This window comes from Dysidea avara, chromosome 8 (genome assembly GCF_963678975.1).
Source record: "Dysidea avara chromosome 8, odDysAvar1.4, whole genome shotgun sequence".
Classification (NCBI taxonomy): Eukaryota; Metazoa; Porifera; class Demospongiae; order Dictyoceratida; family Dysideidae; genus Dysidea; species Dysidea avara.
The window spans coordinates 20,466,126-20,485,181 of NC_089279.1; the positions used below are offsets into that span (position 1 = coordinate 20,466,126).

Below are 19,056 nucleotides of genomic sequence, written 5' to 3' on the forward strand. Positions count from 1 at the left end.
ACACACTCAGGGTTCTCAGTGTCTTATAGAGGCACACACAGCTACAGTAACTGTAGTCTGGTTTTAGTAATCTATTTAATGGTACAGTATGATAAGTAAACAATCAATAATTGAAAATGTGTACGCTGTATGTATCCTTATACCTGCCTGTTTTATAGTATGTACAACGGGAAGCATTTCTCTGGCTAAATAAACACTGCACACTCATTTCCAATCTATAGTGAATATGCAGATTGCTGAAAAGTTAGGCAATGCTACATTATAATTGCAGGTGTAAAGCTGACTGACTGAATGTTATGTCAACGTGTGCTATTTTATGAAAAAAGGTTAGAGAAGACAGACAGATACATTCAGCAACGTTAACAGTGCAGAGTGCTTGTATCATTGCTAGCAGTAGGCAAAACTTTTTAGACAACAAGATTTTGGTGTAGCAATAATGTGCAAGTTTTATATGTCTTAAAAACATGCTGCGTAAGTCGCACGGTACAACTGCATGCACAATATTTCGTATAGTAACTATTATGACCATGCCACAATGGTATAACACCTATTGATCTAGCTTTCTTACCTAATGTGAATATTGCTAGAAGTCTAATTGATGTTGTAGAAATCTCCCCATACCACTGAAAGACTTTCATTGTATATTCTCCAAGAGTGAGTAGTACAATTGCTGATGCTGCTGGCTTACCAAATAAACTGTTGGTCCATGCGAACAAGAATGAGATGAGTTCTCCAACAACATGGTGTCGTGATGTTTCATTAGTAAAAGAGTAGGCCGTCTTCAGAAAAGCAAATTCACCACCAGATTTCTTGATCATTGTTCCCAATTCACTGTAACACAGTCCACCACCCATAGCCAGTACACCAGCAAAAAACCAAACTAACAACGCCATACCATAAGATTGGACATCTACCACTACTTCTCTAGGCGAAATAAATATTCCTGATCCGATTATTCCACCAACTACCATACCCACCATGTGAGAAAGATTTAACTCCTTTTTAAGTTGAGGTTGACCTGTTTTGCCCACTCTGTCTGCAAGTAAATCTTCCCTATTAACTTCAGTATGTTCTCCTTTCATCATAGCATATATTATATAGATTATCTATGATCATAGACAACACGTACGCGTAAAATTTCAGCGCGCCATGTGCGTTAAATTAAGACCCGAGTGACTTCCGTTGTAAAGTTTTAGTTGAAAAAATGGCCACAAGAGGATTGACGGTGTTTTTCATTCAGTCACGTAATACGTATCGTTCAGAGAGAAATTCTTACGGTGATTCAGTTCGTTGGGTGAGTTGTTCTGTATAGTACACTTATTGTATACCCAGCACGGATTGTAAGTATAGTATCTGTGATGGTAGGATGAGTAGGCACATGGTAGGGTCGCATGGTAGGGTCGAGATTAGATAATGATGCGAGTGACCCCCGGCCCTTGGTATGTTCGTAATTTCGGGCGATGCCAAACTTACTTTTTTTTTTTTCCCGGGGTAACCAGCACCCCTTGCCACCACCCCTAGCACTAGATGTTGAAGTGCTAGACAAAAATTGGACTGAGATTAAAGGGAGCAATTTAAATAATTAGGGGGAAGGCACCCGACCCTCTGATAGTACAAGGTCAAGTGCCCTATGGCTGATGGGACAACCACTGTGGGGGGGGCGCGCCCCTAAGGCACTCAATCGCTGAGCGGAGCAACGAGAAGCTGATGCGACAACGTAGCCAAGACATCGCGCTGCTGTAGGGAACTTCTCTCTTCAGGGACAGTAAGTAGGCTAGACGTTTGTAAAAGATGCTGGTACATCCACTGATTCCACCAAACGTTGAAAAGACTAATGGGGTAAATGAACCCATCTCAACCTCCCTAATCCTCTGCTCATATTTCCTACGTTTCTCCTTTTCAAATCTCCGATACAATGAAGCCACTGGTGTAGCACAGTATGATGAAGCAGTTGGATTAAACACCTTAACATCAAAGAAAGCCCGTTGGTGGTGACCACCCCAGAACCCAACAGCTGAAACATCCAATCGTGCTCCATCCTCACGATTTGCAGTAGCGTATGTGAGTGTTTCACCAGAGAGAGACTGTAAAGAGGGCTCAACACACACATCAGTACAGACTTCTGACAGGATGGCAGCAGTAAAATCCCTAAGTTCGTTGTGCCGAAGGGTGGGGTAGCCACCTGTAGGGCAGTTCATGGAGTGGTCCACAGAGAATCCTTGACCACAAACACACTGGGTTGGCAATCCAGATGGGAGCCAACCCAGTGTCGATGCCAAACTACAGAAATAGACTATCCCTCTAGTGCCGAACTGTACATGTTGTTGTTTTTTTAAGATTCCCGGGGTGTCCAGCACCCCTTGCCACTTTCCTCCCTCCCAGGCCACTTTCCTCCCTCCCAGCACGAGATGGTGAAGTGCAATGATTATACTATACCTGTATAATCGCACTGTAGTCTACAAGCCTTTTCTGCACTCTTCGGGTGCCCAAATGCTGAAACAGTAACAACTGTAATGAAAAACCATATTACATTGCCCTGCATTTGAGATGTTACTATACACAGCAAAAAATGATTTGTCATGAGAGAGCATGGTGAATATGTTCTTGAGTGCAAACAACTTCTTATTTTAAGTGGTTACAGGCTAAAACAAGATTACGGGCGTTCTAAAAATGAGTATGCTATGTTTACAATAAATATAAGAGGTAGTGTCCTAAATTTACCTACTTTTAAAACTTGTGTGCCATTGTGCTATGACCATGCAATTTTCTACTCCTATTAGCAGTAAATGGCATTGTAATACAATTAACAAAATGCAGACATTTCATTCCAGTAATGAAATATAACCAGTTTTGCGATGGGATCTAGTTTGTGTTCACACACACACTATGTGTTATAGAAAATTGTATCACAATCACGTGTGTCTAACAGTGAGATAAACATTTTTCGGTATACCTACATGTCAGTATCTGCAGTACAGTACAGTACAGGGTAGATACTGTCAAGCAGTGATTAGAATGCATTTAATTGAACCCATTTGGCTTATCACAGCTACACCCCTCCTGTAAATTTTAGGATTAAAGTAGCATATCGTGGATTGGGTGACTGGGTGATGGTTGTCAATAGACAAAAGTACATGGCTAGTTTGTCATTTTTTGATGGCACTGCCCACACAGCAATGGGTCCACCTATGGGATAGAAACCACCCACACAGGATGCCAACTTTCAAGGATGTCAATGATTAAGTTTGTGACATGCTCAGTATACTTTAATGTTATGCAAATGTCACTGAATCATTACTGCAAAGCTTTAATATAAACCGAAACCCACATTGAAACCTAATGCTGCTTGATATAGGTTTCTTATACATTTTGGTACGTAACAAAATAAGTATACTGCTACTAAAAATTAGAATTATTTATTATGCCAGATATTCTAATTTTTAGTGCATTGCTCTTATAATTAGTAGTGAAGAAGACATTGCATTGAGGAGAATGGGTTGAGACCGTCACACCGTCACATTGAGTCTGCCAGCAGTAAAAAATACACTGCATGTAAGCATACTTCATGCCATTTTCTAGTGATGGTGTCATGCACAAGACTGCATGGGAAGGCTAATTTACTTTCCTAGTCACTGAAACGGCACTTTTATTGGTGATACACACTGCTATTACATCAGTTTGAGTAAGAGCAATCTGTGAAAAATTAGCGACGGTAGCTACTACTGTAAAGTGGGGGTTTAGAAAACCCAGACAGGACCGAGTCAATTCTTCAAGTAAGCCAATTCACACAATAGCAATAACATACAATTCACGCCGCTATAACATATACACTCTTCACCTTGTAGCCACTCTGCCAAGAACACGATTAGCTGGCTAGCCACGATGGCTCAGACTGCAACAGTGATCGTGCACCAAACTTCACCCATGATAAAACAACCTAACCAAGCTATTAAACTACTTTATACTACATTTCACTACACAATCACTACAAAGCTACAAACTCTTCCTACTGTACTCAACTGTTACACACATGAGTAACCGGCCGAATTTATTGGAATCATGATATACAAAGTGAAAGGAACTAAGATGACAGCAAACCTTTGAATTTATTTTGATAGTGATGAATGAGTAATGAAGTATTTATAGCTACATGTCAAGGGAAGCTTTAAATAGAACAAAACCTTACTACTCCAGAATCTCTATATAGCTAGCTACCCTGGGCATATAGCTATGTGTTACACTAGCTTACCTTTCTTAGTTTAGCCAGTCATCCATGACCATTCCTTTAAATAAGTTCGCCCACTTTGTAGATCACAATTCTAATAAATTCAGGTGGTTACTCGAGTGTGTAACAGTTGAGTACAGCAGAAAAAGCTTGTAGCTTTGTAGCGATTGTGTAGTGAAATGTAGTAGAAAGTAGTTTAATAGCTTAGTTAGGTTGTTTATCGTGGATGAAGTTTCGTGCACGATCACTGTTGCAGTCTGAGCCATCGTAGCTAGCTAACTAATCGTGTTCTTGGCAGAATGGCTACAGGGCGAAGAGGGTATGTTATAGCTAACTATTGTGTGAATTGTCTTACTTGAAGAATTGACCTGGTCCGGTCCGAGTTTTCTAAACACCCCTGTCAGGTTGGTGTACCAAACATTGATTAGATGCCTCGCAACTATTCAAGACAAGTCTATACCACGAAGGAGAATCAATGGATTGGCATCACCATGCCTCATGTAAACAAAGTGAAAGTGGAGAAAGACAGCTAGCAAAATTACTGTATAAAGGGGCTGACTTGTCGTGTCACGTGGCAAAGCAGCCCATTTTCTAGGCCAGGAAGACACCAATACCTGTTTTGGCACTCCAGTTAACCCTCCATCACCAGAATAGGGTGGTGATGAACATGCTGGTTTGGTTTTGCTATTGATTTGCTGACAATATTTCAGCGGTTAATATATTCTTGGTGTGGATAACTGATTAACTAACATGGTTAGCTGCGAGTGTCTTAGTACTAAGGGACTTGTGGTGGAGTCTCTTCGTGAATAACAAACTTCCATTTTAATCAAACTTCAAAACATTGCTAACATACCATTTTCTAATTTCAAGAGAACCAATTTTGCTGTGTAGAATATGTTCTAGGTGACCATGTGAATATGCAAGCGTGGTGGTCTCATATTCGCCTCAATGACGTTCACTGCTGACTGGCTATCCAAGGTATGTCATGCATAATGTGGCCACTGAGCCTCCTTTACAACCACAATTTCTCCCTCACCATACTATTACCCTTACCACCCACAACACACTAACACTGGGTTGTGCGCCACCAAACGTTGGCTACTGTTTTTCAAACTGTTAACCAACTCTAGTTGTGCGCCACCAAACGTGGGCTACTGTTTTTCAAACTGTTAACTGCACACTTACAACTGCATACAACAACTACCTATGCATGTACAACTGGAGAGTGGGGGCTTAGCAACAACTAATGATAAGAGAGAAATAATAAATTTGAGACTGCCCAGCCCAAAACAGCCTCAGGAAAAAACCTGGCAGGCATTTTTTTTTTTTTTTTTTTGCCTACCAGGAAAAACCCTAAATTTGCTCCACTCTCATGTATGTGTATGCACCAACAAATCAGTTTAAAATTCCAGCATGTCTCTTGTCCATTATCATCAGCAAATCTATCTAAAGATAGTCAAAGAAAATATTTTGAACACCATCACACTAGGGAGGGTGGGTGGGTGTACCCCACTAGCCTTAACACGTGGCGTAGAATGAATAACCACACCTAACTTAGCCTTATAAACCTTTATGTCACGTGACCACCAGTAGTATTCATGCGGGAGCTTATTTTCTGTCTAATTCATTACATTCAACCGACAGAAAATACACATGGAAAAGTTTCACTTGAAGAGCAAGGAGGTACTGTACAGGTGTAATACTAAGTTTCAACTATAACACTACTGCACTGTGTATACTGTAGATGACAGTGTCCAAAGCAAAATATTGTAACAGCAGTGTTGGGACAGTTACTTTTTAAATGTAACTTGTTACATATTACTAAAGTAACTATAAAATATTACATGTTATGTTACTTTGTGTCCACAGCTTTAAGCTGTTACATGTGAAACTACCACTTTATCATGTGACATGATTGCATTGTTGGACAATGTGCAAATGTTGGTTATAAGCAAGAAGCTGGTGAATAAACTTCATTCAGTAGGCTTCGTTAATTCGTAGTGGCTAGGCATTACTCAGTGGATTACTAACGAGATTAGTAACTTCGTTACTTACAGTAATAATATTACATAATACTTAACTTGTTACAGTAACTTCATTACTTAGGGAATGCGTTACATTTGCAAGTAAAGTAACTTGAGTTATATTACCTGTTTTTACAGCATATTTCATTATATTACTTTGTTACCACAAAAGTAATAATTAATACGTAACGTGTTACCCCCAACACTGTGTAACATACATATTGCACGTACACTTCATGCTCATATAGTACGTATACTGTATGTACAAATTTTCCCATGCACATATACAGCTGTATACCTGTAGTGTATAATTATGTACATGTATATTGTATTATAGGGTGGAGAAGATGATCGAGTGGCTCTGGTGTCAGGGAGTTCTGGGGATGCAGAAACTGGTGGCTCCATGAGTAGTCTACCACCTGAATGGTGAGTATTAAACATTTAGAAATGCTGTAAATTATGTCATTTATCATCCACTAGGGTTGATTCATTAGAAGAGGTACTGAACAGTACGAGTATTGTGATACTTGCTTTATGTGTTAACTTCTGTTGGTATGATTTTGTAGATTCAGTATGAAACAACTAGCATCAAGCAAAAAAGTAAAACCCTTTGTGCAGCCTTACTTAAGATTATTATACATTCTTTATCTCAGTGAAAGAGCTTGAGACGTTGCATCATAAATTTGCCACACGTCCAGATGTGTTTGGTGACTCTGAGGGTGAGCATGAAATAGAAATATTAACAGGTGAAATTACTCAGGTACGCATATATTTGGTACTACATTATACTGTATGTGTGCATCAAGGTACTAAATATATTTTGTTTTCTAACACAGATGTTCAACAGAGCTAAGCGAGGATTACAAGTGATCATTGCCAAAAGCAAAAGTGCTTCTGATCAAGAAAAGAGGGTTTCTAGAAATGTAATTTCATCCTTAGCTACATCTCTTCAAGAGCTATCTGGAAACTTTAGAAAATCACAGTCTTTGTATCTAAAAAGTGAGATACTGTAATTAACGTGAGTGCTTATCTATTGTGCCAAATTATCATCAAAGGAATGAAAAACAGAGAAGAAAGAGTATTACATGGTGAAGTAAAACCAGAGGTAGCTGCTAAGGCATCTATAGAAGTTGACCAGGTTGTTGAAGAGGAAGAACCAGAAGTGTTTTATGATCGGGTAATTAATTTGTTACACTTTCTGTATTTATATTTAACTAAGTGTAACCATGCTGTACAACCTAGAGGTTTTCCCAGAAAAATAAAAGTGGAGCGGTAATAGTGTCAATTTGCTACCAACATCAATGACATTATATGCATTCCTTTTACTACATTAAAGGAATTTTGAAGAAGTAAAGAGTGGTGCAACACCACTTTACCGCTCTTTAGGAAAGACCCTGCAACCTATTCATAATGCAGTAGAAGCTACTGTATAAACATACATGTGGTCTGGCAGGGTTTTACTGACCAGCAGATGAGACTGGTACAGGACAACACTCTACAGATAGAACAGCGTGAACGAGAGATCACTGCCATAGTGCAGTCATTATCAGACATCAATGAAATGTATCAAGACCTTGCAACTATGGTATTAGAACAAGGAACAATTATTGATAGAATTGACTACAATATAGAACAAGCACAGCACAAAGTTGGTCAAGGAGTTCAACAATTAGAGAAGGTAACACGTACCACAACCAAAACTATTTGTGTACTTATGCAACTACTTATGTTTGTTTCACAGGCTGAAAAACACCAAAAAAGATCCATTAAACTGATATGTATCATGGTACTAATGGGACTCCTTGCAGTATTGGTAGTGGCGTTGATAATTTTTAAAGTTGTAAAATAAAATGTTTTTATGAACACTAATTTTTATGTTCACATGTATAAAATTGTAAATTATACACCCACAAGTACAGAACTGTGTTAAAAATATTTACTATCTAGGATCTGGGCTAAGTGGTACCTCTGTTCCACCTTGTGGACTAAAGTATTCACTGACATTGAGCACTGTTGGTCTCTCGAATTCACTTTCCACCTGTACTGGTTTCTTCGCTTTACGCTGTAAAAAAAAAAACTAGCACAAATCCATTAGTATAAGTACACTAACAGAAAACACTCCTGGTAGTGAAGTAAACATTTTTCGTAGTTTTCCTGGATCCATACTTTTTTCAGTCTTGGAGACATATTCTTCAAGTGCATCAACCCTTCGGCTTACCAAAAATACAAATGCCTGGATGTGTATCAAAACGATCATCATGCTGTACGATGTATGTTGGCACATTATGCTTACCTCAACTTGATCAATCTTTTCAAATAATTCTTTCAAGAACAATACATTCTCATGAAGAGCCTTTACATCTTCAGTTACTGCAGTAACATTTTGTTGCATCTACACAATCACAAAAATCTCAAGTGGCAGTCTTTAGTTCAGATGAATTAGTAGAGTGTATACATTATTTCACAGTATCATATCCAGTAATGCTCCACTACTGTACACCAAATAATGTGTGCAAGGTCCCAAAATTTTTGCAAAAGCCCCCACCATAAATTTCTGTGATCACTAAACCTGCACAAGAACAACTCTGTAAATTCTACACGTATTTTTGGATACTATGGAAATCTTTGAGAATTAAAAAGGTTTTGGCAAAATGTGAGTTGAAGAACATTTTGATTTGCAAATTTGGGCCTTGCTCAAATAACCTGCTGTAAAGTAATGTACAGAACTTGTCAAATGAGTTTATTTGTAATTTGTTTTCTTGTGCTTAGCCTGTTTCGAGAGATTCACCATAACATTGAGAACACCATTATTATAACCACTTTTGCAATGGTTTGTTGTTTCTATTGCTTTGTACATATAATAGGATATGATTATAAAACTTCAGTTGTACTATATTCTATTTGGATACATTTACTATATTGGCTAAGGAATGTTTCACACTTTTGTTCATATTGCTAAAACGTTCTTTCCAACCCTACAGTGTACAGTACATTACAGCATTTAATCCAACTGCTAACTATACAGTATAATTACTTCAAATTCTACCCTATAGTGAAACGGTGAACACTATCACTCAAACTGTCTCAAAGTGATGTGTACAGAAATACACAAGTATACCTTTGAAAACGTCCAGATGGATACAGTTAGAAGCATATGTAACTACCTGCCATTACTACATACATGAGGTATAACTGTATGTTAGAGTTAAAGCACCGCTGCACATGTGTACGGAAAATACAGAGCGAGGGTGTGTGTCGAGAGGCTAATACAGCACGAGGCGAAGCCGAGTGCTGTATTTGCCTCGAGACACCCCCCGAGTACTGTATTTTCGTACACACAAGCAAGGCGGTGCTTTAAGTGTTATATTGTACTTCCTGGTCGCATCTGGCTCGGAGCGATTTTCGGTGATAAGGATATCAGTAAACGTTTAACTATTCTATTTCTAGTCGTAGAACAAACTAATAGGATTAGTTTAGCTAGTTTTAGCAATTTACAATGTCACGCACGTGATCAGTCGTGCTGTCTTAGTGGAGTCGTGTTTTAAAAGCTTCGTGATCAGACGATCAGTAAGTGTTTATACAATCTATTCCTAGCCGTAGAACGAACTCGTAGGATTAGTTTGGCTGGTTTTAGCAATTTACAGAGTTGTTTACGTAACATTCCACAAATAAATTCTCCGCATAACTGTTACCCAAGCCAGTGTGCTGTATTTTCCCAATTAGCTGCATAACTGTACTGTATGACTCATACAGTACAGTTATGCATTTGATTAGTACTGTATGGAGAATACGATACGCGGCATCGCTTTGATCCTCCCACGCAAAGTACAATATACTGTGCTACAGTGTATGCAACCTTTATGCTGCTTACATATGGAAAAGTAATTAGTTGTATGCCCAAAAAACATCATACATATGAGAGGACTTTTTTTTTTGTTGTTTTTGTTTCTTTGTAGCAAAATTTCATGTCTTTCGAAAGATTAGTTCTGTAGGATGTCAATTGTATTTCAAAAGTGTCACCAATTTAACATACACACTTGCATACAAAGTTCTCTACATGTACGCATGTAACTTTAACATATAACGTAAGTCCCTATGGATATGAAACTTGGAAGTACCACCTACAGGGTAGCTTTTCCATCCTGGTGCCCCCCTGTAAAATGGTTGTGAACTTGGCGTGTGTGTTTTTTCGATGATGGCAGTGTTTAATACCCTTGTGAGGAACATAAAATTCATTGCAGTATCGTGAACCCATTCATTTTGTGACAGCATGTTTGGCCAGGAGGATTAATTACTACAAGTACACAGAAAAATTTGGAATTTTCAACTATGAGTAGGGACCATAACACATCGATAAAAAGTACTGAAACAAGCTGGAGTAGTGCACGATATTAATTCACAGTAAAACAACTATAAGTATTTTAAAAATTATTAATTTAAAAATGAAGTAGGAATCTATGCAATAAAAAGTAGTGAAACAAGAGATGAATGATGGTATAGACTCTTTCCAAAAGTACGTCATCGTCATAGTAACAATGTTTCCGCCATTTTGAATGGGGCCACTTTTCAAATAGTTGTGTGGTTTTGGTTACATTCCATGGCGAGTAATTTAACGGAAGCGGATATTCCTGGAGCTGCCTTAGGAAATTGTGATCCTGAAGCACTTAAAGTAGCTGAGTTGAAGTTTTGGTTGCGTTGTCGAGGGGCAACAGGGTTATCCAAGCTGAAAACGAAGGCGGACTATGTTAGGCAGTAAGCAAATTAAAATCGCTATAGCTAAATTAGCTAGTCGTAGCTATTATAAAAAGTCCCGTTTCTTGTATACTTGTAGATGAGCTTGTTTAGCCGTAGTAAGTGTGTAGAAACATGTGTTTATAGTTTTATTGCTGCGTGGTAACCCACCTGCACTAACATACTCACAAGCTGTAAACTTTATTGTATTCCCTTGTGCTAATTTAGAGTGAAAGCTTATATTTCTAATGGCTGGGACAGCAGAATTGTTGATCCTGATCCGAATAAACAGTACACACGGAGGAAGGCTGCTATTGAGCAATGTCATCATGATGAAGCAGAGGATTCAGTTTTTGAGCTGAGTACTGGCAAGTGTTGGCCGAAGGGTCCTTATACACAACAAATTGAGGGTGTACTTCCAGCAGTGCTGACTGAGGAAATTGTTGTGACTCACTTGCAGTCATCTGGAAAGTGTTTAAAGAAGAGTGAAAGCTTTTCCAATGTGGATTACTCCAATCTTCAGAGGGGGCATCAATACTTTATGGAGTCCTACATACCAGGAAGGCATATTCGGTTTTGCTGTAAAGATAACCTGGTTTGGATACAAGCTCGCTGTTATCGTAGTCAAAAGAAAAATGACTCAATGCATGAATTAAAGGTTGTAATTTCGAGCCATGTACCACATCATGTGGTTAAAGCTTTTTGCTCATGCACTGCTGGAAGTGCAGGCATGTGTAGCCACATTGTTGGATTGCTAAAGCAACTGATCCATTACGTATTGATGAAACTTAATCATGTACCTGTTGACCTCACATGTACACAAATGCAACAGTCGTGGCACAAGCCCCGGCCTATTGAAATAGAACCAGCCCCAGTTATGTCGATTACGTATTGTAAAGCCAAACAATCTGCAAGTCAAGCAAAAAAACACCCAGTAATCTGTAGTCTTTATGAAGCCCGTGCTAAATCAGTTCAAGACTACAATTTTCAACAACAGCATGGCTTCAAGAGTGGCTTGTTGGACAATTATCCCTCCTGTGCATTTGCTCAGTTATTGCCTGATAACCCTCCAGAAGAGTTTGTAAGCACTCCATTTGGCTGTACCCCTAAAGGTAGTATATTATCTTATCAAGCATTGGAATATGAGAAACCAAGAGCACATGGCAGTACAGAAGTGACCAGCCAGGAATTTCCTGCTTTGCCAATTGGCTTATTAGACAATGCACCTTGTGTATTTCAAATTGAATGTGAAGAACAACGTGCACAATTGTCAAAACTCACTATCACATTAGATGCAGCCCACTCTTTGGAACGATCTACATGCGAGCAGTCCCAATCTACAAAGTGGCAGCAGTCCAGAGTGGGAAGGGTTACAGCATCACGATTTGGTGATGTATTACTAAGGCAGTCACTACCCTCTGAAGCATTTATCAATTCATTTTTTAATAACAAGGAATTTACTACAATGCCTGTACAAATAACTCATGGTATTCAAAACGAAGTGAAAGCCAGAAATGCATACTGCTCCAGAACCGGTTTCACCGTACACAGATGTGGATTAGTTGTCAACCCCTCAGTACCTTGGTTAGGAGCATCTCCTGATGGCCTGGTTAAAGATTCAGCAGAGCAAAATTCATTTGGCCTACTGGAAATAAAGTGCCCTTATACACAACGCTTCTCTACAGTAGAAGATGCTTGTAGCGACTCAAGCTTCTTTGCTGAAATCAAAAGTGGTTCAGTAACCTTGAAAGAAAATCACAAACACTTTTTTCAAATTCAAGGACAAATGGCCTTGTCTAAGTTATCTTGGTGTGACTTTGTTATTTATACACATTGCAACTTCACAGTTCAACGAATAAGATTTAATGAAGACTTTTGGAATGACATGCACCTGAAGTTGACAGAATTTTATTTCAAATACATTTTACCCAAAGCATGCACGCTCAGCCAAGAAACAAATGTAAATAGTGAATAGGTAAATATCATTCAATAAATACTGTACTGTACTATATAATATTTATCAACATGATATTAATGGATTTTGTAAATTTGTCAATAAGCAGCAAACAGTCCAAATCTGATTGGCTGACCCTGAAAGAGATGCAGGAATTACTCCTGCAAGAATGTCGTATTCTTTTACTCGACGAATGGCACGTTCAACATGAATTCGCAGTGAAGCAATTTGCTGCGTTTCTACCACCTCAAATGCATCCATCTGCTGTCTTCTGCCTAGAAAAGGAGGAATATTTAGACCAACTCCCAGTGGAGTTAATGAATCTTCAATTGTAAAGCCACGATCTGCCATTATTTCATCTCCTGGTCGAAGTAATCCCAAAAATCCACTCCTGCTTACTAGTTCATTGTTAGAGATAGACCCAGTGTACAGTGATGAGGCAAAAATTACATGACCTGCTGGACTAATAGCTAACAGTGCTTTAAACGTATTTGTAGACTTGTAGCTACTATAGGTCTGTGACTGGAGTAGGAGAGAAGATGGAGTGTGGACCTTGATTTCCGTTGCATCTAGAATTGCTATTGTGTTTGGATATTGATCTTTAAAAATAGCAGGCATGGTATCCTTTATTGTATCATGACTGGGCCAACATGGTAACATACCTAAACGGAGGTAACAGTGATTGATCCAGGTGGAAAATATCCGTGAAACCGATGATTGTGACACTTCAAAACGTTTGGCCAGATCGTATATCTTTAAATCAAGTCGCAATCTCACTAGCATCAAAAACAATTCATCTGCCTGACTTAAACTAGATGGACGACCTAATTGCAAATCTGACTCCCTCCATTCAGCATTCCCTGGATCTGCAGCTGATCCTTCTTTCATCCAGTTTTGGGCTGTAGCATTGTATACTACATTAGATCTCTTCCCTGATGGACTAAGATATTCTAACAACTGATAAAATACACCAACAGAAGGTAAGCCAGTATAAAACTGAATATCCTTATCAGAATCTTGACAAGTTTCAATTCCAAAACGTTTTCTACTAACTCCTTTCTGTAGCTCAGTTATTTCCATATTTGCATCACTTAGCAATTGCGTCAGCCTAGCGATCTCATCATTTGCTTTCTTAAGTTGTGCATTAACCTCCGGTGCATCTTCAACTTCTTCATTTACACTCAGTTCATCACTTTCACTCAGTTCATCATCTTCACAACTGGATGGCTCCTCACTAGCTTGAATTCGATTAAGTTGTCTTCTAGCTTTACTGACCTTCTTAGAGGGAAAAGGAAACTTTGATGGAACAGCATCTTCTTTCAGAATACGCCGGCAGGGGCCCCAGAAATTGTAAAAATCTGTTGGCTCGAAATGGAGGGAGCAAATCTTTGTCCATTTTCCGGGTCTAAAATTCTTGCCTGTAAAGTGAAAAATTACTTTAAATGCGACTTACACCCCTAAGCTACTTGTATTCATTTATAAACAAGTACACAACACAGCGCTTTACACACAATGTAGTTGTTCTACATGGAAACATGGCCACGACGTACCGACATCTCGACGGATTGCGTGAAGCCATTTAAGTCTAATATCCTGGCTGGCATCTGGTAATTTGTGAAATGACACTGTTACTTCCTTTTCATCGATAATAACAGTCCTATACCCTTTTTAACGGCACAAAGGAACACAACAACCATGCGGCATTTTTGAACTGGACCCATTCAAAATGGCGGCCGAAAAGTGGGCGTGGTTTTGGAAAGAGCCTATTACAGCATAGCTCGATGGGAAAGTCCCTACTTTGGCATTGAGCAAAATTATAGCTAATGTGCCAAAGTAGGGACTTTCCCATCGAGCTATGCTGTAATACCATCATTCATCTCTTGTTTCACTACTTTTTATTGCATAGATCCCTACTTCATTTTTAAATTATCAATTTTTAAAATACTAGTTTGTTTAGTTTTTTTTGTTGTAGTACAGCTAGCTAGTTACAGCTTATTAAAGTACGTACTGCGTCATATTTGGAAGCACATAGGCCTGTAGTAGCGTGCATAGCTTACCTTTGATCGTAGTATCTGTGGCGCTCAGATCTATGACCTGTCTCAGTACGATAGTCCGCGTTCTATTCACCCCGGCTGGAAGTTGTTCGAACGAACAGGCCCTTTCAGTTGTCTGGAGCTTAGTCTCAACTAACAGGAAGAAGTAATACAATTTCCACTCGAGTACTATCCTATCACATGAATCGCTGATCTCGCCATCCGGCACTGAGTGGCTGAGTCAGTGTGTTCAGAGAAACAAGCCGTCGAGTACCAGTCCATCTCAAATTTCTTCGTCAATTTCAGTCCAGGCATTAGCAAAAGTCGAACTAACAACTAAGCAGCCTTAATGTTTCACGTGCAACACTTGAAATTAGAAGCGCCCCGCTCTTTTAGCAGCATAAGCATTTTCTGAAATAATTTCGTGGTGTCCACGGAAAAGTGTTAATACGGAAAATTAATGCCTCGGTATGGTTTTGATGCTTGAAGAAGAAGACAACCAACCTGATTGAAGATAAAAGGAAAGACAAGGCGCACAGGGCGTACACTCGTCGGAACCCCAAAAAGCACATCCCACTGGTGAGTTTGCTGTTGTGGCGTAAAATGGTGACTGTGCGCTGCTTCGTTTGAGCTCTAGGCTTGCGACTGTGGTCAGGCAGTGAGTGAGGCAGTGAGACTAAAATTGGAGTTTTTGGCAATTCTTTAACATTTTATATCCAGCCGCCTGTAAGTGTTTTGTTGTATTTACTGTAATGCTGTTTTATGTATTATATGGACTAGTACTATTCTGTAAAGGTGATTTTCGCCACGTAAAATCTCCGTAGGAGGATTTTTAAAGGCAGAATTTTGGGTGGCATGTAAAACATTTGGTCGTACCGTTTGATAAGAAGTGTTATATCCCTGCTGTGCATTTCCATTATGGTTTCTTGAGCACAGTAAGGATATAACACTTCTTATTGTTTTACTGTGAATTAATATCGTGCACTACTCCATCTTGTTTCAGTACTTTTTATCGATGTGCTATGGTCCCCACTCTAGTTGAAAATTCCAAATTTTTCTGTGTACTTGTTTGTAAACTTTTTTTTGTAAATAATGATTATGACTGGTGAACTGATGCACACCGCATCTGAAATGGCACCACGTGCCCCAATTATCGTCTGAAAAGTGAAGTATCCATTACGCTTTGTTGTCACCTATGTTCAACCCGTTACACAGCATTTCGAATCAAGAACTATTCGAAAAGTACCTCTGCAATCCATGCATACCGAAAGAAAGAAATGGTACTGCGCGCCCCAGTTATCATCTAAAAAAGTGAAGTATCCATTACGCTTCGTTGTCGGCTATGTTCAACCCGTTACACAGCAGTATGAATCAAGAACTGTTTGAAAAGCACCTCTGATATCAAAATAGCCACTATGACAATTAAGGACGATTTCCGTTACGAAGGGAAGCCATCACGTGCTATTGCCAAATCAATACTTTTCGCTGTCAGCAAAGATGAATGGAACACAAAGGAGGACACTGGCAAGTCCATGAAGAATGCATTGTACGTATTGCGGTATGCCAAAAGGCACCTGTCGGGCCAAAGCGACGTCAATCAGTGAAAAAATCAAGCCCGTCGCCTTAGCGGTTATCGAGTTACGCTTGTCTGAAGGCATCAATCAGTTACTTACACTGTACTCAGTCAGTAGAAAATTCCGTTAAATAAATTATTTTTAAAATTCCGTAGCAACTTGTTTTGGGTCGATCTGAAAGCTTTTTTGGGCTTAGTTTCACCTAACCAATACTGCCTGATTGTAGTTAGGGGAAATTGAGGCTGTTTTTTTGGGTGATAATATTTTGTGGGCCACACCTACTCCTTTGTGGTCCCTACTATACACTACTATCGTAGTGTATGATATAGGTAAAGAAAACTATTGATAAAATTGGAAACATCACGAAACTATTTAAAAGACAACCCAGAGTGCTCTTTACAACAAAAGAACACAATAAGTAAGCAAAAGTTGGAAGTTCTTTCATCAAGCATTTGTCTGAAAATGCGTACATAAAATGACTCGATCACCAGACTACCTCTGTAACTTTTGCCAGTGACATAACAACTATCACAACTGACATTTTTAACCAGGCATGTTCCCATTCAGCCGGCTGTGCGCATACCCCTGGTTTACTGAAATTGCTTTTGTAAGTGTGTTTGTGTGTAGTTTAATGGTAAAAACCAGCTTACACGGCAGAAGTAGAAGTGAAATGAAGCCTGTATAAACTTTCACACAGGTAAACTTTGCTTTGAGGTGGTTTCTTTTCGGTGGTCTGAAATACGGGTGTGGTGACTCTTTTCAGACTTTGTGAATTACCTTCACAAGCATTAACAACTTTTCGGCGTCGGACTGAAATACGGGTATAGAGACTTTCCTCAGACTTTGTAAATTACCTTCCCTTTGAGGTTTTCAGGTGTTTAACAACTGAGAAAACAACAGTGCAGGCCTCGTACACTACCAGGAGGAGCCTATCGCTTTGAGTTGAAGGGGGCGTATCCCTTACATACATGAACGAAAATGAAGAGCAGCTTTGAGGCTTTGTCGAGACAATTTGCAGGAAAAAAACACAAATACGTCAAAGCTGTTCTTCATTTTTGTTCTTGTAAGGGTCACATCCCCTTTCAAATCAAAGGGATAGGCAATTCCTGGTAGTCTCGAGGCCTGCACCATTGTTTTTCAGTTGTTAATGCTTGTGAAGGTACCTGCAAATTGTCTCGACAAAGCCTCAAAGCTGCTCTTCATTTTCGTTCGCGTACGTAAGGGATACGCCCCCTTCAACTCAAACCGATAGGCTCCTCCTGGTAGTGTACGGGGCCTGCACTGTTGTTTTCTCAGTTGTTAAACACCTGAAAACCTCAAAGGGAAGGTAATTTACAAAGTCTGAGGAAAGTCTCTATACCCGTATTTCAGTCCGACGCCGAAAAGAAACCACCTCAGAGCAAAGTTCACCTGTGCAGAAGTTTAATACAGACTTCATTTCGCTTTTACTCCTTACATAAAAGCTGCTTTTACCATTATTTCACGATTTTGCTCACATGGGTGTGTACAGACAAACATAGGTAGATAGGTAGACACACACACACTTTTAGGAAAACAATTCAGTAAACCACAATTCAAACAATAAAACAGTTTAGAAGATACTCTGCGTGTAATGCTGTTACAAGCAGTTAGTAGTACATAGCAACGTAATTGAAGAATTACAAAATCCAAAATTATAATAAATAATGAATTATTGTAAACTTTGTATTTTAAACTGTTCTGTTGTTGTAATTATTAATGTGTTGTATGTTTGTGTGGGGAGCACTTTTGCAGGCAATGCCTTCTGTGTACCCATGTCTTCGACAAAATAAAATCTAATCTAAAAAACCTATTGGCTAAAATAATTGCACAAGTCACAAAATACAACTAAAAATGTGAGCAATTCTATTCAAATCTCGTTCTCATTGACCTATTTCATCATAGACTTTGGTGACCACGGACGTGCAATTATACACTCATGATCATAATATGATACAGACATATACTAACATGATCCAGTTGATGTTTGAACTCTTCTACTCGCGACAGGACACTTTGTATTTTATCATTAACTACACTTTCCTACAAATATTAAATAAAGTCATTTCAGCCAAACGGACTCATTAAAACTGCCTTACATCTTTTGCTGTATCCACCTCCATAAACTGTGCCAACTGGCTGGCAATTTTATTCAAATCTAGTTTTCCATTTTTTGACTCAGATTGATTGAACGCTAGCGTAGAAGTGGCCGTTTCAGTCTCTGCCATTGTATCACTAAAGCATAGATAATACCGTAGTACATGTACTCCGCGCATTAATTAGGCAACGTCACGTGCCATCAAAGACCTCTAGCTGGCACGTGACATCTGTGATGTTTGATTGTGGGATCTGCAAGTCTTGATTGTTCTGCTCGATCATTATCTACAATTACTTATCAGTGTAAGTTCACCTACGAACTATCGTAGACTCAGTATGTTTGTGTTATCATTTTGGTGCATGTCATATTCCTCGCTACAATTCGTTATTAAAGCTTCCC

General features: G+C 39.1%; 4 protein-coding genes across 8 annotated transcripts in view; 2 read left to right on the top strand and 2 right to left on the bottom strand.

The window, feature by feature from the left end:
• Positions 1 to 1,161, bottom strand: part of LOC136265131 (Y+L amino acid transporter 2-like) — a 48,556-nt gene extending 47,395 nt beyond the window's left edge. The window contains exons 1-2 of one of the 4 annotated variants that reach the window (XM_066059927.1): positions 978 to 1,125; positions 569 to 924 (exon numbers count right to left, since the gene is read on the bottom strand). In XM_066059927.1, the coding sequence (XP_065915999.1) occupies positions 569 to 893 (325 nt within the window). In that variant the 5' untranslated portion in view covers positions 894 to 924; positions 978 to 1,125. Of the gene's footprint in view, positions 1 to 568 lie in introns of all 4 variants that reach the window. The other 3 variants (XM_066059928.1, XR_010705403.1, XM_066059926.1) reach the window with 3 other exon arrangements.
• LOC136265132 (syntaxin-16-like) lies at positions 1,136 to 8,311 on the top strand. Its single transcript, XM_066059929.1, has 9 exons — positions 1,136 to 1,294; positions 6,587 to 6,675; positions 6,730 to 6,748; positions 6,816 to 6,849; positions 6,903 to 7,009; positions 7,086 to 7,248; positions 7,305 to 7,426; positions 7,703 to 7,927; positions 7,991 to 8,311. The coding sequence occupies exons 1-9, from the start codon at positions 1,205 to 1,207 to the stop codon at positions 8,096 to 8,098; spliced, it is 957 nt and encodes a 318-aa protein (XP_065916001.1). The 5' UTR covers positions 1,136 to 1,204; the 3' UTR covers positions 8,099 to 8,311.
• On the bottom strand, positions 8,076 to 18,878 carry LOC136265133 (biogenesis of lysosome-related organelles complex 1 subunit 4-like). The gene is made up of 5 exons (XM_066059930.1): positions 18,659 to 18,878; positions 18,531 to 18,602; positions 8,543 to 8,641; positions 8,360 to 8,482; positions 8,076 to 8,311 (listed from the first exon to the last, which is right to left on the bottom strand). Exons 1-5 carry the CDS (start codon positions 18,833 to 18,835, stop codon positions 8,189 to 8,191), a joined length of 594 nt encoding a protein of 197 aa, XP_065916002.1. The 5' UTR covers positions 18,836 to 18,878; the 3' UTR covers positions 8,076 to 8,188.
• The window catches only part of LOC136265130 (peroxisomal targeting signal 1 receptor-like), a 186,975-nt gene continuing 186,780 nt past the window's right edge, over positions 18,862 to 19,056 (top strand). For both annotated transcript variants that reach the window (XM_066059924.1, XM_066059925.1), the window contains exon 1: positions 18,862 to 18,959. The gene's annotated coding sequence lies outside the window, so the exon portion shown is untranslated. The remainder of the gene's footprint in view (positions 18,960 to 19,056) is intronic.

Bases quoted from the DNA above. Each gene is read 5' to 3' on its own strand.
- LOC136265132 (XM_066059929.1), top strand. From the start codon at position 1,205: ATGGCCACAAGAGGATTGACGGTGTTTTTCATTCAGTCACGTAATACG. The intron at 1,295-6,586 runs GTGAGTTGTTCT...ATTGTATTATAG, and splicing joins ACGGTGATTCAGTTCGTTGG to GGTGGAGAAGATGATCGAGT. The intron at 7,249-7,304 runs GTGAGATACTGT...TTATCATCAAAG, and splicing joins ACAGTCTTTGTATCTAAAAA to GAATGAAAAACAGAGAAGAA.
- LOC136265133 (XM_066059930.1), bottom strand. From the start codon at position 18,835: ATGCGCGGAGTACATGTACTACGGTATTATCTATGCTTTAGTGATACA. The intron at 18,603-18,658 runs GTAAGGCAGTTT...TAATATTTGTAG, and splicing joins AGGTGGATACAGCAAAAGAT to GAAAGTGTAGTTAATGATAA. The intron at 8,483-8,542 runs GTAAGCATAATG...ATACACATCCAG, and splicing joins AAAAGATTGATCAAGTTGAG to GCATTTGTATTTTTGGTAAG.